The sequence below is a fragment of the Dermacentor albipictus genome, chromosome 5 (genome assembly GCF_038994185.2).
Source record: "Dermacentor albipictus isolate Rhodes 1998 colony chromosome 5, USDA_Dalb.pri_finalv2, whole genome shotgun sequence".
Classification (NCBI taxonomy): domain Eukaryota; kingdom Metazoa; phylum Arthropoda; class Arachnida; order Ixodida; family Ixodidae; genus Dermacentor; species Dermacentor albipictus.
In genome coordinates this window covers 155,410,613-155,437,059 of record NC_091825.1, presented here as the reverse complement: position 1 = coordinate 155,437,059, position 26,447 = coordinate 155,410,613, and the positions used below count along the sequence as shown (strand labels likewise).

At 45.5% G+C, this 26,447-nt stretch overlaps 1 protein-coding gene across 1 annotated transcript in view; it reads left to right on the top strand.

Moving 5' to 3' along the window:
* Positions 1 to 25,669, top strand: part of LOC135902314 (suppressor of lurcher protein 1-like) — a 151,037-nt gene extending 125,368 nt beyond the window's left edge. Inside the window, exons 10-15 of the mRNA XM_065432283.2 lie at positions 11,455 to 11,651; positions 13,409 to 13,447; positions 14,327 to 14,495; positions 22,992 to 23,191; positions 23,632 to 23,679; positions 25,093 to 25,669. Coding sequence (XP_065288355.1) covers positions 11,455 to 11,651; positions 13,409 to 13,447; positions 14,327 to 14,495; positions 22,992 to 23,191; positions 23,632 to 23,679; positions 25,093 to 25,160 — 721 coding nt within the window. The 3' untranslated portion in view covers positions 25,161 to 25,669. The remainder of the gene's footprint in view (positions 1 to 11,454; positions 11,652 to 13,408; positions 13,448 to 14,326; positions 14,496 to 22,991; positions 23,192 to 23,631; positions 23,680 to 25,092) is intronic.
* The last annotated feature ends 778 nt before the right edge of the window (positions 25,670 to 26,447 follow it).

Here is a 26,447-nt window from a genome sequence, read left to right as displayed (position 1 = left end):
TATGACAGTGAGTGCGGGTGAAGGAGGAAGTGTTGTGTCATACGTCGCATCTCCCTCGCCTGATAGAAGCTTGTATAGGTTACAGATAGGTTGAAAATTGACCTTGTGACTGCATTTTGAAACTTATTTCGAGAAGAGCTAACCGGACAACACAAGGGCGCAGACGAACACCGAGTCTTTATCTGAAAGAATATATGTACTAACCAACGATGCGCAAAAAGTTAAAATTCGTTTTCTGCGGTGTCAAATGGCCAATTCATCGAGCAACTAGAGATCACAGCCATGTCACTTGATCAGAGGATCAAACTATTCAGATACTTGAGTTCTTTGTCGATAAAACTTAATAATGGCGCGCTTACGCAAAAGGAGGCCCCTCCTATGTACAGCGTACGGTCTTTTAATTTTGCGCGTACGTTACGCCTACCCGTTTTAGGCGATCCGTACCAAATATGAGTGTTGCTCGGAAGTGGTGCCGTCTTCACTTAACGGCACCGTGCCGGAGTAACAGGGATACACAGCCGGTGCACTCCGGAGCGCTGTATCGATATTTTTAAGCTTCTTAGCAATGTGACCACAGGCTTTTGTTGTAGTGTCAAAGGTGTTGCTCGCATCGCGACAATAGAACAGAGTAACATGCTCGTGACTGAACCTTGTAGTGATATGATATAGCAACTAACTTGTCATATTCATTAACCTGCAATGCGGGAGGTGCCTTCAGTCGTTTAATAGCCCTCAACGCAGCATTCCAGAATCCCTGTAAATCTCATTGTTTTGGTTGCTGACAAAGATTGAGACATGGGATGGCAGTGTCCAGAACAAGACATGTCAGACATGCTCGTTGAAAGTGTATACAAACTAAACATTCTCAGAAATAAGCCGAACATGGTAGTTTCAGATGGTTGGGTGAAGACTGCTTCCACCAACCATAGCTGTTGATGACGCCAAGATTGACGTCACCAAGCTTCAAAAGTTAGTACACGCGCTCGAAAGACCGCAAAGAGCAACCTCGTCGAAAAACGTCTCCGTCAGCGCCGACGTTGCTCGAGCGTTGCGTTTTACAAGTGGCGGAGCGTGGCTCGATGTTCTGGCAAAAAGAGAAAAGGGCTCTCGCGGTATATGTGAGACGCGCCAACCATTTCTCATACCGTGAGTGGTGCGCCAAATTAACAATTTTTTTAGGTATAGTTAAGGGGAAATGTGGTGGTATTGTAATGCAATTCAAAGCGATTACGCAAGTCAACTACTTTCTGTGACAGCAGAGCCAAAGCTACTCGCACGCACGGGCGGAGCTTTTGCTCTTGTGCTACGACGCCAAGTAGCGCCGACGTTTTATTGGTGAGTTACAGCATCGAGCTTTATACAATAACTAGAGGAAACTGTGGCGCTAGTGTCTACGGAAGCTGCAAGCAGGGCATTTCAGCCAGCACGAGAATGATGGGTAGTAAGTGGATTTGTCTATACTTCGTCCTTCTGGCTTGAGATGACTTCGTGACTTTGAAAAGTGATCATATTAAGGAAAATAATGCGTCTTAAATAATTGAACAAACATTAATAAAATGGTCTGAAGGCACAATTCGAGCAAAAGACCTTTAGCACAGAAACCCGACATGGAAATCATTACAACACGGACGCATGAACAAGCGGGACCACTGCAGTTAGCAGCGACTATGCGTGCTTGCAGTCTTATTACCCTCAGCATAAAAAAAAAGTATACAGTAACTTGAAATTTAGGCCAATTTAGGCCCCGGATAAAGCCAAATAAATGAATCCACAAGAACGTCTGCAGCCACAAGCGCGAAGATCAGACTGATCCACGTACTACCCATAATTCCCATGGTGGCTGAACGATTGCCGCGCCAGAGTTCCATCTAGTAATCAGTCAAGAAACTGTATCGTTTATAGGGCCAGGAAAACCAGACACAAATACAGAAAGCCAGAAAAATAGGAACGGCAAGAAACGAACATCTTTTCCCCAAGGTACTGTTCTATTTATTATGAAATAAGTCGTGAGCAAGAAGAAAAAAATTAATAAGTGACATAGTTTGTTTTATGACATGTAGCTTCTAGTTGCTTACGTTCGCGAACAACATGCATATGCGCAGTAAAAAAAAAAATGTGTGCTTTGTCTTCGTAACTTTTGCTGCGCTGTCACAGAAAGTTGGGTCTAGTTATGCGGAACATTGCGCCATGTCCTCGGGTCGCCCGCTTTTTAAAGAATGACAAGGTACTGTTTCAGAGTTACTATTGTGAATCCATGAAGGGCTTCACAAAAATACGGGTTCCAAATAACGTAGACACAGGGCTCTGGGCATATGTTTTTGTGCAATTCTGCAGTGAAAGCGAGTCGTCTATAGTTTAGACTGACAAGCACTCCGATATATTATTACAGCGAAGCGATATATGGCTAGCCGATTCGTCCGTCCGTCTGTCGCCTGTAGGCCGAAAACTCCTCAGGCGCAATCCAATGCACATGCGCGAAAAAGAGAGCGAGAGAGGAGCGCGATTGGTTGCGCCAATAGTGACGTCGTTGCTCTCCGTCGCAGCCGAGCGCATGCGCAGCAATTTCTCTCCGGCTCCGAAATGGGTAGGCCACGCGTCATACTTACTCTTGAGGAGCAGGCAGCTTTCGATTAGCAACGCCACGAGCAGAACCGAGAACGAGCTCATCTATGCCGTGCCGATGCTGCAGCCCGGGCACAAGAATAGGCTCGTGCAGCCGAGCGCAAGCAGCAACTGTGTACGGAGGATCCACCAGCCTACCAAGCCGTCGTTTAATGAACCGTCGGGATCAACTCAATGATAATAAACACTGGTGCCTCACGTTTCAGTTTGGCTGGTTAGCCATCTGTTCAGAGTGCTTGGGCGCCGATTTTTATTTATTGTCTATTGAGTTATTGATTTACGAATTTATTTTTAAATATACCTTGTAAGCCAAATGAAAGACATTGGGTAATACGGTCGACTGGATAGAAAGAAAGAAAATGAAGGAAGGTTATAATCATTGTTAGGTTCCCACTGTACAAGTTGGATACCCAAGCACTTTAAGAAAAGTGTCGTCCCGCTGTTCTTGCAGATGTAGCTCGACACCGACACCACGGAGCAATACTTTCTATGTGACATTGACCGACGTGGGATATTAAACGTGGTAGCGCTGCTGGCTTGACATATGGATACATTAATTTATCGGTTTCGATTGGGAGCGGCGCCTTCAGTATAGAGGGCGCCGCTCCATTTTTATTGATTGCTGCGTTCCCTACGAAACCGAAATTGTTCACTACGTCAATCAATCAATCAATCAATCAATCAATCAATCAATCAATCAATCAATCAATCAATCAATCAATCAATCAGTTGGTCGGTCGGTCGGTCGGTCGGTAGGTCAAAATGTATTTATCTCAAGAAAAGAAAGTTGTAATGAGAGAAAGCTACAAAAATTGCATCTTTAGAAAGACCGGCCCTCTATGGAATGCCCGAAATACATCGCAGAAAGATAAAGATTAGCGAGCAAAATCGTATGCCTGGAGGGCCGTTTGGAGAGGAAGGAATAGGAACACCTTTTGCCATACCACAATGCTTGGTCCATGGTCACACGAGCCACTTGCCGCAGAAGGGGAACACTTTCTTAAAAGAATTTTAGTGCACACAAGCTTAGATCACCACTCGTAAGAAGTGAGGTGTATAGGATTTATGGTATAGCCGCACTTGTATTCCACAGTGTGCACTCATCTTGAACGGAACATTTTGTTGAACCTTGCCATTCATGTAAATACATGGACTTTCGGGCCAATGTCTAAATACCCGACAGTGTATTCTGCAAATATGTAGCGTCATGGAAAGGATTTAGATGTTGATTGAAATCTGCGTCGGAGAATCCTTACCTTTGTTAGTGTTATGTTCATATCAATTTCTGAATTCACTAACCCTTTTCTTTTACTGCGTAACACTGAGAAACGGAGTAGCCTAGGTATTTTCCACTTCAGTCCCTCCACAGATGCCTATTAATAACTGAATATAACTGAACATGTAGAAATTATCAGATGGCACTCGTCATCAAGGAAGTGTCAAGGAAGAAAATGCACAAATGAGAATACAAAATAAACCAGCAAGCGTCGACGAAAATAGTGAACTTCAGAAAATCACAACACGAACGCTGATTTCTAACAAGAAAACAGTGCCATACTAATGAAGTATAGCAACGCGGTAACGAGTACAGCAGCAAATAGCTCACAATGGCAGATGTCATAAAAGAAGTAAGTGCATGGTATGAAAATGTTATCTCTGAAATCGTTTTACCCAGTGAAGTGCCTGTTTAGCAAATTACAAAATATTTGTATTGTTACCTTTACCAACGATGTTTCCAGGAAGTTCCACATGCTGATGAGAAACTGGTGCGCCTATGAATTGAGAGTGGCCGAGCTGCCGTGGGTGGACGTGAGGCTGGCATGATGATGTACGCTACGTCATCTGGAAGAGACGAATTTGAGACATCATGTTGCAGGGTCGAGGCGCAAAGATTATACTAGTTTCAATTCTTTAATAGAGAGTCTAACCCACTCCAATGAATCATTTGAGCTTTAATGACACTACGCATGAACCAGTTAGAACTGCCTTCTTTTGTGATTATTTCTTTTCATTTATCCTTGCTCATTGCGTTCCTTCGGCCTCTGATGTATAATACCATCCTTATCTAGAATTCCCTTATTTTCTTCTACCTTTCCGTCTATTTTAGTGCTACATCATTGTTTGAAGCATTATTACACTGCCATGTGCGGCTAAAGTATTAGTCGTCTGGCATTCTGCTCCCTGTAGTGTCTGTTTTATGAAAGATAACGAACGCGCGCGTATTTCCTTTCGAGGTGCGCTTTCTGACGCACTATGCGTGTGGTCGGTGTACGCGCATGTGCGTACGTCGGTGCATGAGCGCGACGCCACCAAGATAGTTGCATCAGTAAAAAGAGAACAGCAGCGCTGCATGTATTCCAGAAAATGGCGGATATATTCGCTCAAAAACATATACAGCGCATGGCGAGGCTCCGAATGCATGTGTAACCAAAATGAAACGAAAACGCTGCTTTGAAATCTCAGTGAGGCCGACTGCAAGAAGAAGAGACAATGGCGCCTGAGGAAAACAAAGAAAGCGAAAAAGCTTCGCCGGCATCTTTTTTTTTTTTTTTTAGAGCAAGAGCAAAAAAAAAACGAATACCAAGACGTGAAATAAAGAAGCCCGAGCAACCTGCGCGACAGTAGAGGTGTTCTTGTCAGGTCACAAGAACAAGAAGTTGGTAAAATGAGCACCAGAAAGGGTGAGGATTGCACGGAAAACGAAACCCATTTATCACGTTCACCCAAAGATCTCTGCCACTGATGCTCTCTGCGAGGCCGGTGTAGCGCAGGTTCGGCTTCACGGCGACAGGCCTGTTCTTTCGTCCTCCCTCTCACCGCTGCTTTTCTGACATACTTCACAGTGCACGACACCTTTCTTCAGCCCATACCCTGACCTTCCGTGGTGGTTTTTAACTCCCGCGTTCTTTTGTCTTTTCGTGGCTCAGAAACGCTGGGAATGGCGCTGGGCGAACCGGCGGCGTGTCTCACCGAAGCACGCCTTCTTCTTGCTCTCGCTGCCCCCTATCATTTTATTGCACCCCGAGGCTGAGCGAGGGTGCCGTGGGCGGTGGCAGACAAGACGTGCCGGGAGCCAATACGGCCTTCGACGCGCGAGCCGCAGTCGCTCGCCGAGTCGGGCCGGCAAACGAACGAGCGCGCGGTCCGGTCCGGCCGCCGGCGATACGCACGAAAACGCGAAAATGCCTGTGACGCCGCAGGAAGTGGACCATATTTTGTATCGGCGGGCCCTGAGAAAGAAATAGCGAAAAGAAATAAAGAGGGAATACAAAAAAGGAAATGGGGGGGGGGGGGGGAGGTGAGGATGCTGGAAGAGCGAGCCTTGCTACCCTTTCCTCTGTGCACAAAGCTCTCCCCCATCTTTTACCACTCCTTTTTTTTTCTTCACATCTCCCTTCTCCACCCGTGAATAGTGGGGCTCTTCCGACACGTCGTGTTGACGTGTTGCTCACTCTTTCCCTAGAATCTCAGAGTGTCGTCTCTTTCAGAAAGCGCCGCGGGTGGCGTGTTTGTTGTTTTCGGTTCGGAGCGAGGGCATGACAAGCAAGGAATAACAGAAACTGGCTTGCAGCCCGACGTTGCTCCTTCTCCTGTTATTTTTTTCTAGAAGAAAAACGGAAGAAAAAATAAGAGGAGAGGTCGAGGAGGGTAAAGAAGAAAGCCATATACTGGCAGACCCCGTCCATGGCTCCGTGAAAAAATAACCACCACGGTGGCTTTTATATTACACGTCGCGGGCATCATTTCTCGCTATATATTATTCGTCTCTTTGTTGAGGCGCAGCCAGCCACTTTGTCTTGGAAAGAGTGAAACAAGAGCGGTAGTCGAGGAGGAGAGTCATACGGAAGGAGAGAACGCACATTCTTTTGGTGTGCGTCCTTCGGGCTTTAACCGAAGCTGCCATCTCTTGTATCGAGTTATTTTCGTTTTCAGCTTGTTCATCTTCCATTTACCCTTTGTCGCAGTCCTGGGTCCTGCAGTCGCTCTTGTTATCAGTCATTCGTTTTCTCTGGCGTCCTATACATGCTATTCATGATGATCATTCTTTTTTATTGTGGATTTTTTAAGTCTGTTCTGATTCACTGTTTTATTGTTATTTCTTGGGACTTTTCCTTGCCGTGTCCTTGTGCCTCGACCGTATTTTCCCATGAAACGCTCTTATATATATATATATATATATATATATATATATATATCAGCTGGCAAGGTTTTAATGCGGAAGTTCTTGTTGGACCGCGTAGTTTTCATACTGGTTCCCTCGTGCGCAGCAAGTCCCTCATCTCCATGTTATGAACATATCTCACACGGCGATGAATGCTGATCCGAGGCTGCTCATTTCTATCATAGTTTTTCTGTATTCATGCTTGTTTACCCATTTTTATCATCTCCCGTAGTGCCCTCTGCCGGCAGCCGGACATAGTGGCGTCGAAGGATTCAGTGATAAATGCGAGAAATAGACTGCAAGCTCTACCAGCGGATTACTGCGAGTATTGAGATGGGCTCGAATGCTGCTAGCTTCCGCGTTTGACTATTGATGCATTTCCTCGATTATACGATAACATACGCGACCTAAATTAAGCAGCTTACTTGGTCTCTGCGTTTCAACCGTCCTGGATGAAGACACGGTCGTCTAGGAAAAACTTTGTTAATGAGGGTCCAACGGCTGTGCTCTGACAGGCGTTTTTTTTATGTTTTGATCATAACCCCCCATCTTTGCATGACAGCCAACTTCGTCGTAGTTGTGTTGACTGGTTTGCATCGATAAATAAATGCCGCCGTATAGCCGCTATCATAATATTTAGCCGTCATCATTATCCTTTATTTATAAACTTTACTAAGTGCGGTCATCCCAACAACGGAACACAAAAATTAAAGTCGCTATAAAATGCACCGACCAAATTTTGCAAAAAGATAAAGCTTTTATGAATGGGGGCACTGAAAATAAAGACATCTGATGGCGTGGTAAAGTATTCTACCTGTCATGTCTGGAAGGCACCGAAGCGTGGTGCAATTATCAAGCGCCGCTGTATATTACGAACTTAAGGAAACAGGGTCACGTATCGCATAGCGCTATCATGCAAGCAGGTATACTACGTACATCGGCCTTACCGGACGTTGTGTAAACCAATGCGTCAGTGAACAAGATATTATTCGGACTAATACGTCCCTTCATGTAGCAACTGCTTGTAACACACGTGGGTGTGAAGCAGTTGTTTCACGAGTCGGACTTCTTTAGGTATATAGGCAAAAATGCACGAAGCTCGTGACAGAAGTCGGTCCCATTCCTCACAATATAACGTTAGCATTAGCCTACTCTCCGTCTAGCTAGCTCCTCGCTTTCCATTTCCTGTCGAATACATATGTGTCTTCAAAACAAGTAATAATAATAATTTTGGATATATTCCTCTACATAATGTAAATAAAGCGTCATTTCTCTAAATCCTCCTCAACGTCGGCCAACTCGCGCAAACAACGGCAAGTTCAAATAATGTGTATGTATGTACATATGTGTTGTGTGCCAAATATGTGTGGACATACTTGGCTAGACGTCAGTTAAAGTAGATTACGTGTGACGCGGGTTTTAGTGCCTGCCGGGCTAATTCTTGAAATATATATATATATATATATATATATATATATATATATATATATATATATATATATATATATATATATATATATATATATTTCTCCTCCTCCTCTTTGATGGAGGGAGCAAGTGAGCTACGCGTGCATAAAAACGCTGCTAAAGCAAGCAGGTGCTGTGGTGACGAAGACAAACCCCCTTGTAAGAAACGTTGCCTTAAAGCGACGTTCCTTTTCCGACTACTCATCATTGTATTTATAACATGACGTTCATGCTAAATAGTCCCCCCCCCGCATCCCTGCGTATTTTTCCTACGTTATCTTCCTGTGTATGGCGTACCCTACGGGGTCTTTGCTCAAGTCCCCAGCAACGACACCCATTCAACGCCCTTGCTCTCTATCAAAACCGCTGTGAGATAGACGTCGCAGAGGAATTTTGTGCGAACGTCGCCGGCGGCGCAGTTTTAGTCCCTGACATGGCTCTAGGCAACATCCCCGGCCCACGAGATGCAAGTATGGACGCTCCATTCTCTATGGAAGAGCTAGAAGCTGCTATGGCGCTCTGTAAGTGTTCGTCTTCACCAGGGCCCGATGGCATAACGTATACTGCTTTGCGCCACCTAGGCAGAGAAGCACGAAGAGAACTCCTCAGCATTTTTAATAGTTCATGGCAAGATGGTGTCGTCCCACAGGAATGGAAACGCAGCCGCCTGGTACCGCTTCTAAAAGCAGGAAAGTCACCGCTCGAACTGGCATCCTATCGGCCTATAGCTCTTGCCAGCTGCGTCGGGAAGCTCATGGAACGTATGATCCTCATGCGTCTCGAATGGTACCTTGAACACCACAAGATTTACCCTGACTCTATGGCGGGATTTCGACGGGGTCGTTCATCGATTGACAATGTCATCGATCTAGTAACATCTGTGGAACAACAAAAATATCGGAAGCGATTATCAGTAGCACTCTTTCTTGACGTGAAAGGCGCTTACGACAACGTTTTCCATCAAACCATTCTAGACGCACTTTTGACAATCGAACTAGGAGGACGAGTATGTCGTTGGGTCAGTAACTACTTGACACAAAGGTCCTTGTTCGTACGAACGGAAGATGGTCCGACTACCGACCACTACACATGCCGAGGCGTTCCCCAAGGTGGTGTTCTAAGCCCTATTCTTTTCAACCTCGCGCTTCTTGGGCTGGCCAAATCCCTACCAGAAACAGTGAGTGTTTCCATCTACGCCGACGACATCTGCATCTGGACATCAGCGGTCACTCGCCTGCAGGTTCGCGCACGGCTACAGAAAGCAGCAACGCAGGCATCTGACTACCTTCACGCACAAGGCCTTACCATCTCAACAGAAAAATGTGCGATAGTCGCTTTTACGCGAAAAGCGATGAGGCCTTATCCGGTATGCATCAATGGTCAGCCTATCTCCTACAAGAGAAATCACCGGTTTTTGGGCGTCATTGTAGACCGAGACCTCACTTGGAGCCCTCATGTTGCCCACTTAAAGAAGAAGCTCACATCTATTGTTCACGTTTTCAAGTTTATCGCCGGCAAAACATGGGGATCGTCAGTGGGCTCCATGCTACAGTTATATAGAGCACTGTTCATCGGATTCCTACGCTACAGTTCTCCCGTGCTTGCTAAAACATGCAAGTCAAATCTTCGAGAACTTCAGAGCGTGCAGGCGCAGGCACTACGTGTTTGCCTAGGCCTTCCGCGCAGCGCCTCAACAGCTGGAACCATTGTAATGGCTCAAGACCATCCCATCACGACTTATATTAGTACCGAAACGCTTAGAGCCCATGTTCGTCATGTTTCACGGATGCAGTCAAGCTCTCTTGCGTGCCTGCCGGAACGACGACCACAGGCGTCCTTCTCCAACAAGGTCAACATCCATCGTGCCTCCTTACCATCGGGTTTCACACCCTCTTCACGTTCAACCTCAGCTTTGTGGTGTTTAAAACAACCTCAAGTGCGTCTTACGATTCCAGGAATAAGAAAGAAGACCGACCTGCCTACCTTGGCTTTGAAGCAAGCAGCTCTGGATTGTTTGCACACTTTCTACTTTGATCGAATACACATATATACGGATGGCTCTTCCACTCAGACCAGCTCCACCAGCGCAGTGGTTATACCATCACGATCACTAAGCATCCCATACAAGATTTCGCATTTGACAACATCGACTGGTTCGGAACTTGTTGCCCTCCGAGGTGCCGTTGATTATATTAATAACCAACCGGCTAATCGGTGGGCTATATTCTGCGATTCCAAGGCAGCCTTACAATGTCTTCTGGCATCTCTTCGTCGCGGGTCATGTGAACAACTCGTGTCGGAGATACGAGAAATGCACCATCTCATGATCGCGAAAGGACACGACGTCGTATTTCAGTGGCTGCCTGGTCATTGCGGTATCTCCGGCAACGACCTCGCTGACGAAGCTGCTAGAAAAGCACACGAAGGAGCAACCCTTGTTTCAATACCTTTATCGCGGACCGACGCAGCCCAACACTTAGGCAAGCTAGCGCACTCTTTGACATTGGAGAAGTGGCACACATCTGAATTCACTCACCATCGCTTGCATTCCCTCGATCCCTCTATGCAACTGCGGCTGTTACCAGGTCTTCGGCGAAATGAGGAAACAGTGCTGTGCCGCTTACGTTTGGGAGTCGCATTCACAAATGCTTATGCATTTCTGATTGGAATGGCTGATAGCGCCGAGTGCAATGCCTGCGGTGTCGAGGAAACCATAGAACACCTACTGTGCTACTGCCCATCTTATGAAAACGAAAGGCAAGACCTCTGCACAGCTCTCAATCAGCTGGATGGGAAGCCGTTCACCTTGAAGAAGATCTTGGGGCCATGGCCTCGCATATCGCAGCTACAAAAGGCCACAAAAGCGCTGCTGCGGTATTTGAAAGCGACCGGATTGAGTGAGCGCCTGTGATTCGGACTGAGTGACCGACTGATATCTCCAGTGGACTTTCTCTTCTTTTCATCTTTCCGTCCCCCTTTCCCTTTCCCCAGTGTAGGGTAGCCAACCGGGCTCAGTCCTGGTTAACCTCCCTACCTTCCTTTTATCATTTTCTCTCTCTCTCTCTCTTTTTTATACGTTATCTTACTATTATAATGCGTAATATTACTTGTGTTGAATCAATAGCTTTGACCCCCACGCGGTCGCCTGCTCCGGCTGCCTGACTTCACTTTTCATCGGCGCATTTCTGCCCACCTCGGCGCAGGTGCGAGGCAGCGGACGCCGTGGCCGTGTTCGTCTCGATTAACGGCCAACGCGACAAGGTGGACAGTTTTTGTGGCAGTGACATGCCCAACCAGGTGATGTCGACGGGCCGGAACCTGACGCTCGAGTTCCGGTCGTTGCAGAGCACAGGAAACTCGACGACCAGGGGGTTCCGGGCGGCGTACCAGTTCGTGACAGGTACGTATGCGCTCGGCGCTCGCACGCGCTACAGAGCGACAGAGTAGAAGCGTCGTAACCTACAGAGGATACTCTGTTTTGTCAGGGTCTAGAAAAAGAAACATATTTGCGCATTTTATGTTGCAACCCGGGCAACGTAAGGCTACAGAATTGCCATTCGTACGTGAGTGGTATAATACAGAACAAGAAAAGCGCGCGAAGCACTTCTTTTAGGAATCGCGTGGCTCATATTTGATTAGCGTTAATAACATTTCATTCCCATCAACCGAGGCTGATCGAAGGCTTGAGACTAGATGCGACTAATGCTCTGCGTCTACGGATAATAATTTTTCAGGTCCTTTACCACACTTACTAATTAGAGAGGATTCGTGGGTTCTAGCGTGTCAAAATCGCAATACGGGTATGACCAGCGCCGTAGTTGGAGACTCCGAATTAATTTTCCCCTCTTGGGGCTTTTGAGCGAGCACCTGTGCCTATAGGTACTCGAAATACTTTGCATTTCGCTTTCTAGAAATGCGGCATGAATCGAACCTGCGGCCACGAGCTCAGCGACGCGACGCCATAGCTACTGCTATGCTACTGCATAGCTACTGGTGTAGAATACATCAATTTTGTCCACCTTAGCTGTTTCGAAAGGGGAAGTTTATAGAATTGAGATAATTTTGTATTGCTGACTTGGAGAGCAGATTTAGCGCCAGCGAACAATGACAGACGGGGACGACATTAAAACGTGCTAAATATGCTTTTCAAGTCAGTTTTCCAACACGCTCGACAAATGGCAATGCTGTATTCCTGAGTTGGAGGTGTGAAATTTATGGTTCAGTTTCTGTTTTAGCTTTCTGATTATCAATCATTCTTGTAAAAAGATTCATGGCACAAATAAGAAATCTGCTCCTTTCAGTCGGTAGATCTTTATTATTTCTCCTAAATGCGACAAACCTCACCAAATTCGGTGCGATGGAAGCCATGAATATGATTTCTCTGTTCTGTGTATTGATGTCGCAGCTCCCGAGTTCAAGCTTCCTTTGAAGTATTACTTTTTATGAGCATACGTATGGATAATCCTCGAAAAATAAAATAGTAATCACTAGATTTTCTGTTGTGCAATTTTCTTGTCCCTTCTTTCGTTGCACCAGACTGTTTAGAATAGCAAAGTGGCCGAGTTGTTAACACTTCGTAATTCAGTCCATGACTCGATTGTCATGATTGCTTCCCGCTTTTCACAGCTTCATTAATTTTGAGAGCATGAATAGCGTGAATAGACCATGAAAACGTTCAGAATAGCTTAAACAGGTGGCACCTGGTACTAGTGATGCGCTTATATTCTTGAGTGATCAATCTTTTGCCTTTCTATATCTTTCGCGAGGAATATAATGATTTTTGTCTGTTTCTTTAAATGTTAGCGCTACTTTTCAAGCGGGTTTAATTGGTGGTTTTCAGTAGCCTCAGTGTTATTTCGCTCTGTCGATCTCTGTGTGAACGCGCTGGCGCTGCTTGAATACAGCGAAAGATTGCTGTATATGTTTCTATCGAATGCTTCGCAGGATATCAATACGTGTTTTGTATCATGACCTAGTGCTCCTAAATAAGAAAATTGTTATGACAATACAAATGACCGTCTTGCGGGAAATCCTGTGAATTCTGTTACCTGACGTAATTTGCTTTCTGAGCACGTTGCGCTTGAATTGAATGGCCTCCCACGAAATCCTCACGTTGAAGATCTCCCGCGCCATTTTCCTACCATTCCTATTTTTCAGACTTCGGCATACCGACAGGCAAGCAGGATACGTCCTTTGGTGAGCAAACGTTATTTCTCGTGTTTAAGTAATTTGCATTTGGTGGCTCAGCTAAGAGGTTTGCATGCGCAAAATATTAATTATGCAAGGAGAGTTTTTAAATGGGAAGGAAAGGGGGCCCTTTTCAACGCATTCATTCATTTGCCTCAACCATCTGCGTTAGCGCTTTTAATCGTGCTTGTAGTGGTTGTAGTTTCACTCTTCTTGTTGAATATCCGAAGCGGTGACGAGCAAATCGGTGAATGCTGCCAGAAGAACAGTCAAAGAGTTTCAAGATGGCTGCATTAGTGACGTGTTACAGCATTCATTTATTAACCCGTGTGTATTCTGGTCATGAGACAGTGAGCCCAGAATCCAGCACGGAATGAACATCGCGTTCTACTACTTTCTGCCGACATACTATATTCTGCTTCTACTCCGCATTCTACTACACTTTGTGTACAGTAATCCTGCAGCACACAACAGAAGAGTCTGCCTAAAACTTACTAAAGTGATCAAGTAACTCCTATAGATAGATACCCCGCTCCTGAACCGCAGGTTGTTGGGGCTGTCATAATGTGTCTATTCATTGAAGTGTTGTGGTTCATTGTCGGTGCATTATAAAGTGAACTTCGCGAAGACTATTCTACGCTGTAACAAACAGCTTGAAGTAAAACACAATAAGACTGCATATTCAAAACTAATCCGTGCACACAGCCACTGTTTTCGCACTTCTACTGAGATTGCACTTGTGTCACTTTCGGGTAATAAAAACTCATCGCAGTTCAATTTTGCCTACAGTTTCAGGGAGAAGCAAAAGACAAAAAAAGAAAGAAAAGAAAAAGAAATGAGAGAACAAGTATTACAGCTGCGTGCCTTGTGTGCCCCTTGTGTTCGCAGCATGCGGCTTCGCCTACAATAGCAGCGACTCGACGAACGGCAGCTTCGCGTCTCCCAACTGGCCCGGCATCTACCCCAGGGACACGGAGTGTCACTACTTCTTCTACGGGGTACCGGGCGAGAAGGTGTTCATAGAATTCGCCTACTTTGACATCGAAGGCCTGCCACCGTGAGTGCTTTACGACCCGCGGGCCTTGATTTGCTCCTCGACGAAGGAAAAAAAACAATACGAAAGGGCAGTTCCTGCTTTTCTGAAAGCTGCGCCACTCCTTCCGGTCGCCTCTCTGTCAAAACGTGTTCGCATTTCTTTTTCGTGCTATAGTCACGTCTTGCAGGTCTTTCCTAGCTATTTTCTCTATTTGTTCTGACATAAAGCATTGGCTCTCAGTTCGGGTTTGGCCCACACGTAGTTCCTTTTAACTTGTTCCGTTCGGGCTAATGCTGAAGGTAATATTAAAGACAGCTCACTGGCGAAGGGGAGTTACCTTCCAACAAACACTACGCAATGACAGATTGTCTTTGGTGTATGTACTAACCAAACCAAAACGTGTGCGCAATAATATACGTGCTGAATAATATGCAGAGTAATAATATACGTACGGAAGCTATCGGAACAGGGAGCTCTGGAGAAAAGGGAACGAAAAGCTGTGTCGCAGTATGTTTTTGGCTTCTATGGTATGGTCGACTGTTGTAAGGTATACATATTTAGTACTTCATTGGCCACGACATTAGCGTAAATTGCTTTATACAGACACGCAGACTTCTCTGTTATTGCATAGATATCAGCCTATTGCGTCCTATCAGCAAACGTTTTTTCTGTAGATAAGATAAAAAGCTTTTAGTTATGTCGACCTTACGATCAGCTAAAGTTATTTCATTTAACAGCGGATAGCGTACAGCGTCATTTGGGAATTCAAGAAATAACGAACTTACTTCCAGCTTTCACTTCCATACGCAGAATGTCGAAAATATTAAATATGTGACACTTCCCGCGCTCAGGGTGTTTCAGCGAACACTTTAAAAAAGTATTTTAAAAAGTTGCCTTTGGCATATAGCACAGTTGTAGTCCATGCGCTAGTCTACTCGAAGAGGCGGACATTATATATAAAAAAATTAAATACATAATTGACTAATTAACAAAGAACGCACTAATTGAGAATACAACTAATGACTTTATTGAACACATTGCAATTTACAAGTTCTAGTGGGTGCGACTGCGAGGCATATCCACTTGAAAAGAATTGTGTGGATGACACCATTTACGAGATATGCAGCGTCAAACTTCTGTAAAGAATGCATGGTCGTTCCAGTTGCTTAACAAAACGTTGTTTTATGCAGTGAACCGCCCTGATTGCGTATTGGCTTTGGTGTTGGACTGCTAAGCACGAGATGGCGGGATCAAATCCTCGCCAAGGCGGCCGCATCGGGATGGGGGGCTAAATGAAAAAAAAAAACACCCGCATACTTAGATTTAGGTCCACGTTAAATAACCCCAGGTGGTCAGACTTAATCCGCAGTTCCCCACTACGGCATGCCTCGAGGTCAGATCGTGGTTTTGGCACTTAAAACACCATTTTTTATACATTGAAGCACAAAAGTAACTGGGACGCCAATGCATTTCTCCGCAAATTTCGGGAAACAATATCTGGAAACTGGTGTCATCTTGAGAATTCGTTCTCAGCAGACCCGCCTTAGGGAACTCCCCGGCTGGAATTTGTACGTTACAATATCTGCCATAAGTTAATTAGCTAAAAACTTAATCATTGACTTTTGTTAATTAGTCGATTATGTCTCTGAGTTTTCTGTACAAGTAATGTCTACCTCTTCAATTAGACCAGCTCATGGACTAGAACTATGCTGTCTGCAACAGGTACTCATTACAAATGTTTAGAAGTGTTCCCACGAATACCAAGCATTGTCGTTTATTAGCACGTTGCTTCAATAGACTTTTTTGTCAATAATTGAGCACGATCGTACTTTATCACCACTACGTATTCCTGATATCTGGACAGAAACTGAACACTAAGGCAGTTTGCTGAGCATTGTTCATTAAGTCCATGAAATTTCATATGTTGCAAGTGTAGTGGATGCGCCTATGCTCTGCTGATACTTCTATCTTTGTTGCGATAGCAGTTATGTGGGCACTGCAGGCGCACTTCTGCCATTGTCCTCAGTGTCGCCGTGACGTTCCGTATAAAGTCCAAGGGCGATAACATCGTCCCCGCACGCCGTTTGGTGTATGTGTGAGTGGAAGCTGGCGTGCGAGATCGAGCCGGTAAAGGCAGCTCAATCTGGCGTGCGCAATGGGGGAAAGCGGGGAGGAAGCGCGCCGTTTCTCATTGCACGCAAGGCACCGGTGGAAGCGGACGGGGTGGGGGGGGGGGGGAGGGGGGGGGGTGTTCTACTGCGGTAGTTGCTACTGCCGCAGATGCGCGGCCTTATCTTGAAAGCGATCTGCGATGGGGACAGCGTCTAGGCGTCTAGGCGCACAGAGGGTCGATGGCTTCGTCTGCACTGCGCCCTGGCTGCTTAATTCGCGTGCAAGCGAGAGGCAGCACGTAAGTAAATTCGCTCGCTGATGCTCCCACGCTCCCCCACTTCAGCGCTTTGACAGCGAGTTTCCGCGGTCACTGAGAGAGATGTGTTCATGTTTCCTTGTGCGCGCGTTACACCGTGCTTTCTAATTTGGTTAGAAAGCGAATGTTTACAAGTTTACGCGCCTGATAAAACCAGTATCCTTACTTCGTTTAGCTGCCTACTAATTTGCTATCGCAATCGATGCTTCACCTTTCGGGCGAATCTGTGACTTTCTTCATTCCTGAGTACTCATCGATCACGCTATAACATTTATTTTACGCATGAATTTGTGCTTGTGTATATCCGCGCAACACTGATAGTTCTGCTGTGCGTTTACTGTATTTCCTGATTATTTTTACGCTTCAACTATTGAGCGGGATGCGCTGAAACCCCTTTGTTTGATAACGAACGTCGTGTCGTGTTTCCGCTCTTTGGAAGCGACAAGGAAGAGCCGGCGTTGTTTCCTGGCGCCAGCGCCTCCACTTGTTTTCTCGTATGTTTATGGAAATGAAAGAATAAGAATTGCATTAGCGACACAGTGCGCGGATTCTGCGAGCTACGACTTGCCGCGGCACCATCATGAAATGAGAGCGATCTCTCACGGTGCCCTTAGCGCAGCATCGCGAAGCTCTCTCTACACACAAGAGGCACAGCGCACTCGCACGCTTACAGTGTGCACATTCGGATTCGCGACCGCAATTCGGTTGGTATGGGGCCCAAGAAGTCTCGAGGTGCAGGAAGAAACCAATATAAACGAAAGTGCACGTCTTCTCGGCGCCGTCACTCTTGCGTGCTTCCTGCAAAGCCGTCCAAGGGGAACAACGCCTTACGTCCGCGCTCTTTTCCTTTCGTGATCTTCGTCCTGGACTGAGGCCGACTCTGGAACCCCGGAACGCCGCGAAGAAGCCCGCCTTCTGCGCAGGCTTTGGTGCCTCGGTGCGAAGACAGGCTCGTACTCTGGATGCTAGTCGCCGAAATCCCGAACCGATATCTCCACGGGCTTCTGGAGAAGAGGCACTTCGGGAAGAGACACGCACAAATAAAACTACATGGACGAAGGAGAGGGCGGGGCCTAGAGTGACCACGGCTTGGGAGAAAGAAAGAAAGCGGGTTGGTGTCCTCGCTTGGATGCCTTCTCTCTGATAAGTCTTCCGACAAGGGAGAAACGACACAAATAAAAAAAGACGGACAGAACGAACGCGAGCTCTGATCCTGGAATCTCGCATTCTGAGCTTCGTGCCCTATGGTGAAAAGAAGCGAAGGGAGCAGAATGACCCAAAATGTCCCTGCTCTTGACTACCAGAGATTCTTGGGAGGGTAAAAAGAAGAAAAAAAGCACTCTTCGCAGAATGAAAGAACAGCCACATAGAAAGAAACATATAGCATGGATAGAGAAAGATCATCGTGTTTTGCTGAACGCCGGTATTTGCTTTTCTTTTTTTGTCATCGTCGTCGTCTATCTCCTCTTCTTCAGCAGATGGTTCTCTTGTGCTGGGCTCGCGCTCTTGCATATTTCACGCAGGGATTTCGAGGGAATCGATGGGTGTCCCTTTGATTGCGAACGCGCTGTGCCGCAGCGTCAATACTGTCCTTTCGTCTAGAGAAGCCCCACAAGCGGTGCTTCTCACTATACTGCTTTGCATCTGGATATCCTATACGGCTTGCCGCAAGCAAAGAAAGGATGAGGACATTTCCAGCGATTCCGATGCGATAGGATTGAATCACGTCTCTGGGAACTGAATCAAGATCAGTCGGTGACTGCGGAAGCATTTGTCAGACTATACATTTGGCAAAAAATTTTAAAGGAAGTCTGGTGCTCCAGGTCCTCCTTTCGTGCGACATCCTTCGGAGGGTGCAGCTCTGTCCCCAACTCTACGCATGCTTAATTTCCTAACACTTTCCTGTTACTCTTTTAGTATAGCTTCCTGAATTAACACAGATGTTGGTAAACGCTTTCATGCAGCCTAGCGTAATTCTACTCAAATGACAAAGTAATACTGAAGCGCAGCCACGGAGCATAAAGTGAATGATTTGGAACACTTTGAATTCTCAGCGAAATTCAGAACGGGCAAACGCGTCAAATGAACCGCGGAAAGTCGCTTAAAAGTGCCTCATACGGCGTCGCGAAAGGGCATAAATCCCGAACTCCCGCGGTAGCTTTGGTACCAATGTCTCGACTTTGTTTCCATTATATCTTTTTTTTGGTATGTCATTCTTGGCTCAAACTTTTATTTAAAACGTCAGTTTAAAGGTCGCCTTGCATTTTGGCGACGACGCTTCGGTGGGACGCATGACAGCTCGATTTATTCAGACCTCGCTCAAAAAATTCAATCGTATCGGAGAGGCATGTGCTTTTTACATCATTTTAGTTCTTCAGCATGCAGTCTTTTCACCCCAGTATACTTATCACCAATACCACTCGCGTCTGTTTGAGGACATAAAGAAAGGACGTTCATCACAACTAAATGCTTTCTTTTTATGAAATCGAAATAGTGATTCATCTAGCAAAGGTTTCTCTGCCTCTTCTTTTTTCGCCATTCATTATTATGAAGCTTCTTTTGTCAACCTCCTCAGGATTTTGCATGGGTAAATTCTCGTTTGGTGGTTTCTTGCTCGATGGGCACGCAAGCCTCGCTCCAGGACCGACATTGTAATGCGAACGACCGCCCCTTTGATCCGTTTAACCAAACACTGAATCACGACATAACAGATGTACGCATACTGTTCGCTATTAATTATCTCTAAAGGGCACAGCTCTCGTAATATAATAGCGAATGATATGCAACAGCTTGCATTTCTATCATTTTTTACATATAGAGAGGGGAGTCATTCAACTATGTGCCACTGGTCAGAAGGAATGTAGAATCCGCAAATGTATTTAGAGATTTCTTTAATGTAGGCACATTAAACACACACACACACACACACACACACACACACACACACACACACACACACACACACACATATATATATATATATATATATATATATATATATATATATATATATCGGTCATATTTGGGTATGACTGATATGACCGATCGAATTCACTGGTCCTCTCAATTCTTCTTTCCTTAGGCATCATACATCACCTTCTTCCTGACACATCGCTAGGTTGACGTCTTAAATTGTACCTCTGTCTTCTTTGGTGTTTGTATTCCGACATACCTTGTGAGCCTTGTAGTGTATGACCAAAAGATATCTAAAAGTTGCACGGGATTAAAGTTCTCACCTTTGAAGTTCATTGGCACGCGATTTCAATATAAAGATATTTGTAAGCATCGCAGTTAGTTGTCTAATGTTTAATTGAGCGCTTCACGAAAGCTTCGTCTCACATATATTCCAGCATATGCCTTGACTTCTCTCTGGTAATTTTCCGTCGGGGATTTTCCGGGCATGAGTTCGGTTTTAGAAGGTACTTTCTTCGTTGCGTCCCTATCCAGCAGCTACGAACGCACCAGCTTACGTTGGAAATAGCGTTGCTTCCCCGACATTATGTGCACCATGCACTGGTGTAGGTTGCAACCATATCAGCCGGTCCAGGAACACCACGGGCACCCCGAATCGTGGACAACGGGAGGAGATAGCCGCGCCTTCCTTTCAGCAAAAATTCGAACCACGCCACGTGGGCTTCCAGTGCGGCATCGATAAAGAAGGGGTCAGTTTCCTGATGACCTGCTCGCCGATCCCTTTCCCACCGGTGCGCCCTCTCTCGCACTCCAACGCTCCAGGTCTTGTCGTGGAGCCAAATGAGCCGAGCTTCGCTTAATCTTCCTTCAACCAGGAGAGGGCGAACTCGACGGAAGAAGCGTCGTGGAGCAGAATGGCGGAGGGGGACGGCGCGCCTCGCGTGGCTGGTGGCGTCTACAAGTATAATAGCTCCATTTGTCCTTGGACGTATTCTTGCTTAGATGGCGACTTTTTGGGGAGAGCTCTTGGTCCGCTCCATGTTTACGTATCGACGTCAGGCGACCGGCCCACCGATCGACCGGCACGCTAGTCGGCGATGGTGATGACACTGCACCCGGCTTTGGCTGCACCGCTGGCCCTGTCTTGGTTTCGGCCCTTTGTTTGCTCTTGGTTGGTTGCGCGTCAAAGAGCTTACGCAGCTGTTTTCCTATGTAGAAGTTGCGAAACTCCCGTCGCGTGAGTAATGGCCACCACGTCCTTCTGCCGCGTGGGTGCTGCCGTTATTTTGAGTTCGAGATTAGGACAGCGAAATGATAAGCGGCCGCTCGCCGCGCTTCTTTCACGGCTCCTTCAGCATTTCTTTTTCTGTAATTTGACAGATTGGCCCTGTCTAAAGAGGGAATTTGTCTTGGTTATCGAAGCACTGATGTCTTCGAAAGGAGGTCCGCATCGACAGCCAGCAGCGTAACGGCCTCGCCAGCTGTTCAGACGTGACAAGATTTTGTTCTTTTGCACGCCTCCCCCCATTTCTTCGGCGTTATTTTAGACGCCTACTCTTCTGTATGCTTTGTAACTCAGCTTGAATGCAGGGTCTAGGAAAAATTATTGCCCCAGTGTCCTGGCTCCTAGCCACTCCATGTACTCTCACTCCGTTCTTCTGTTGTTTCTTGTTGATGACTGCATCTTTTTCTATTTTTCCTTTCGTCAAACCCTTGGTTGTGGCTGGTTGGGATGGTGGGGCCATTGGCAAACCATTTTAGGCATAAGGGAGTCTTTCTTGTGGGTAATCAGCGTGGCCGTAGACGTAAGTCTCTCGGAGACAGGATCGTCACGTCAGTAAAGAAGCCTTCAAGTAGGCGTTGTTATCGTTTCCATCACTCTTCTAGCCAGTTCCTCGTAACTAAAATGTGTATGTCCTCCGAAAAAAAGATCTCGGGATCATTTTACTTTAGCAGCTTCTGTTTGATGCGGCCGTCTTCAAAATTCCTTTTATTTTTTACTGCAACTAGAAAAAACTGCAAATAGAAAAAACTACTGCAAATAGAAAAGACGCAGTCATTGTTTACATTTAACTTGCCTATTTGTCTTGAATGTAAATTTTATAACTTTATTTAGCCTTATTCCGACTGAAGAGAACTCACATTTAAAGTTTACGCATCTAGCATATCTCCGAATTATAAATTAATGTCGTGTTCATACATTTCTGATTACAATTTCCAAATTCGGCAGGTGAGCGACGTGCCACAGCGCGCACTTGAAAGTTTCTGCATCAAGACGAGTCGTCTGGACTATGCGACAGGTTGAAATATCGCTTACAGTGATAAGCGATAAGCTTGCAATTTGAGAACACACTGGACTGACTTCAAGCAGCTGGTCTAGTTTGGTGAAAGCACATCCACAGCGCCTTGATGACCAGGCTATGGCAATACCACAAATAACAAGAAGCATGCGTGTCTTCCCGGTAGAGACCGTGGATATTTAACTTATTAACTTGTGCCACGCTACGGCTACAACTGCCATCTAGCCTTTCCCGCGGCGAAGCAACCTTGTTGTGTCGCTTGTGGTTGGGAGTGGCGTTCACGAACGCATACTCCTACCGTATGGGAATGGCCGAGAGCCCGATGTGCGACTCCTGTGGGTGCGAGGAGTCCATCGAGCACGTATTGTGTACCTGCCCTCGCTACGATGTCCAACACCTCTCTCTGCGGGCAACTTTACACAGACTAGACTCGAGACCATTCACCGAGTCAAAGATACTCGGACCGTGGCCACAACCGTCACTGGCTCGAAAAGCGATTCGTGCACTAGTGCGGTACTTGAAGTGCACGGGCTTAAGAGACCGCTTATAGTGTCATTGTGTAAGGTGTCCCTCCCACATGTACTCAGCGCTGACTCTCTCCCTTTATTCCCCTTTCTATTCCCCTTTCCCCCACCCCAGTGTAGGGTAGCAAACCGGATGCTGTTCTGGTTGACCTCCCTTCCTTCCCTACCCTTGCTTTCTCTTGTGCCGCCTTTTAAGTATTGTCGAAGTAGTTTATCGAATGCACGAACATTTCTTTTTCTCGCGTTTAAGGCATCATCGCCACGAGTTTTCATTGATCATTCAAAGCAACCGACGATTTCTTAAACCCACGAGTGACACGGCTCTTTCCTTCTTCATATTTTCTCGGCGCAGATGCACAGCTGAGACGGCGAGCGACTACGTGGAGTTCTCGAGTGCCCGAACACCGGACCACAAAATTCCTCGCCATTGCGGCATGCAGAAACCACCGAACGTCGAATCGGAGGGCGAGTTCTTCCGGGTTACGTTCAGGACCAACGACCGCTTCGACGGAACGGGCTTCTCAGCGCTGTACCAGTTTAGGAGCGTCATAGGTGAATGCTCGCTGAGATCCTCTTGGATATTATCTACAACAACTTGCTGCAAAAGTGTCGAATTCGTTATATATGGTAATGGAAGGAAACTCGGAATGCTGTGAACTTGCCTAAGTCTATTCGCTCAAGCCCATCCCGAAGTTTTGTATCTGGCATATGAGATGTGTGGTCTTGACGCATCATCCTTATAGCTGTATAATATATTGTTGTGTATAATTTTCGCTCTGTTGACCCACAACTGCTATAGCGCTTATTGCGCTGCAGTATGTAGAAATAAATAAATAAATAAATAAATAAATAAATAAATAAATAAATAAATAAATAAATAAATAAATAAATAAATAAATAAGACGTTATTTCCGAAAAAGAAGGAAAGAAACAGGCGATGTGATATAGAAGAAACTTTAACATTTGTCTTCTGCTGTATGATCTCGTTCCAGATCCTTACACAATCAAAAGGTTCAGGGGATGCGCAGCCTGTTTACAAGGTAAACGACGGGAAGTTCTTCTTGCTATTTTTATAAACTTCCTAAAGAAACCCTGTTAGGGCCAGTGGCAGCACAGCTCCTCCTTTTAACATTTACACATTTTATTGGCGGACTTCAGCAAACATTCCACTTGCAGGAGCTGCGAGGAACTGCGATAATGGAATGTAAATAGGTTCCACGTAAGACCCGTGTCCATGCTCAAACAGTGCACGAAGAGAGACTAAAATAAAGTATGATGAAAGTTAAAAATCCCATGCTATTTCGGATATCAAATAGCGCGACCGACATTCGGGTCCGCCAGCCGGATAGAAAAAAATTATAGAAAGAAACCCCGAAAACTCATCATGTAACAAGTTACCCTTGACACCTTTCACAATCATAATGATATTTATTCAGTGCTACCACTCCGCGCTTAGCATTCAAAGCCGCCAATTATACCCAAAGAGCAGCTGGTCTGCGCATTACTTCACTTGGCAAAGTTGGACGTGTATTGTGCGGCAATGTTAGGAATAAATTAAAACACGTGCTTAACTCACTTTCTCTTATTCATTATCTTGCTTTTCTTGATGTATTGCCTTGCCTGTGTTCATAGCGATTTTATGACTGCACCCCACCCCCCTCGCTCCGCCCCTTAGAAGAGGATCTTTAGGGGTACGTTGAAATAAATACGTAAATCTGGATAAAGCCAATTGAAATCAAGATCGTCGACATGTCATCGCCCTAACCTCTAGCTTTTTCTCCTTGCGCACGCTATATGACGTGGTGCATTCCCGAATTTTTTTCGCTTTAAAGTTTTCTTGAACATATGCACACAAGGCGAGAACGGCGCGTTCTCCCTTTGCCCTGCATGAGGCGCATTTATCATACGTTCACAACGAGAAGAAAATGTGAGAGAGGCAATAATTTGTTTTGTAGCATACACAGAACAGTTTAATAGGCTTCGCCTATTAAACGCAGAAAAAAAGACGTACAAAAAAACGAAAATTTATACCGTCCACTGCTATTAACGAGAGTAGGCGAGAATAACAAAACGCGTAGGCAAAAAATGAAATTTCACCATTAGCGAGTGAACGATAACCAGGCATGGCAGAGGGTGAGTGCAGCTATATGCAGCGCGTGTTCCGAAGAAAGGCAATCTTCTTGTCAGAGAAAAAATATAAATATAAAATGTATTACTATTTTAGAAGAGCGTATTTACCAGCATCATACGTGCAGAAGATTTTGGAACTCTTTCAGTGATGTCGAAAATTTGCGCATAAAACAAACAAGCTGCAAGCGGTTGGGTGCCCTTATAAAGTGCAGGAAGAAAAAAAAAGCATGGCGGAAAATATGTACAAGAGATGCAAATATGAAAACTTCAGTTGATAATTTCGTTGTGCTTCTTCAAGTCTCAGCGTATTGCTTTTATTTCAGGTTGCACGCAGGTTATTGCCCTCATCATCTTCGCCGAGTTCTTGAGCCTCGTCGAAGCACTACGGTAGCAGCGGTGGCGTTCTAGTGTGGACAGCGGTGCACTTGTGCGGGGCGTCTCGAATGCCGCAGTGTGAGTCATAGTGGGAGCAAAGTGGTGCAGTGTGCGGTGCATTCGGGAAGCACAAGCGAGAAATTGTGTTTCAAGAACTTTTCAACTTTCGGTGTGTGCGTGACGCAAGGTACTGCTCATGAGAAGCACCGTTCATCGCTGTGTCTTGCTCAAGGAGCCTACGGCTGCCGAATGGATGCGTCGAACAAGCTGCGGAAAGGATGCCCCGGGCGTTACGACGATAAAGAAAAAAGAACTGTCGCGCGTGAAACACCCACGATTCGTGGGGCGAGTTGTTGCACTACGCTAAATGAGCAGATACGGTGTGTACATTTTTTATCTTGTTATGACTCGGAAGATGTTACGAGAAGCCGGAATGGGCTTCACCGTAGAATATATTACGTTTGCTCACACGTCTGTAGAAATTACCACTTGTCGATCTCATAAAGCTTTTGTTTTTATTTTCCAGTGTTCTTCCTTAAGTTGTTACGAGCGTGCACACGTAAAAAAAATTGCGGGAGAAAGGCATTACCAACATACGGAGGAGACGTTAGCGCTGAAGCCAGTGAAAGTAAAAGCTTATTGGGGCTACAGACCAAGACACAGTGATGGGAAAGTATGCCTGAAATTCCACGCACGTTTGTTTTCATGCAGACAAGCCTCTGCTTTCAATCTAGCTCTCCATCGTTTTCATCTTGAAACAAAATATTCAGCAACGAAACAGATTTGCACTTTATTTTTTTTTTCAAGGAAATTAGATGACTGCATAAATTTTTGTAACGTGGCTTGATATTCGTTGACAATTGACTGGTGCTTTCGTTAACTTAGATATCATATTTAGAACAGGTGAGAGAGTTGCATATTGTAGTCACAAATAACTAGCAGACGTTAGGATCTCTGAAACAGAATTAACTTGCACTTGGTGTTGATTGATTCACTTGGTGTCATACCAAGACAGCAACGGGTTCAAATATTCTTACAAACGCTGAACAGGGTTGTGTGATGAAAACACTTTGTCATTAAGAAAAATTTCGTTACGTTTGCCAAGTTTCTAGTGATTTCTTTCGAGGTTAAATATCACTGCTAGAATATAATGGGTGAATATACTCGCTACAAATGAATGATTATTATGAATATTGCAAATGAACCACGAACATTACACTGACATGGTATTTTATTATATCAAGCAACGCTATGACTGTGTTCCATATTACCCATACGGACCGGTGGAAAGTCACTCGGAACG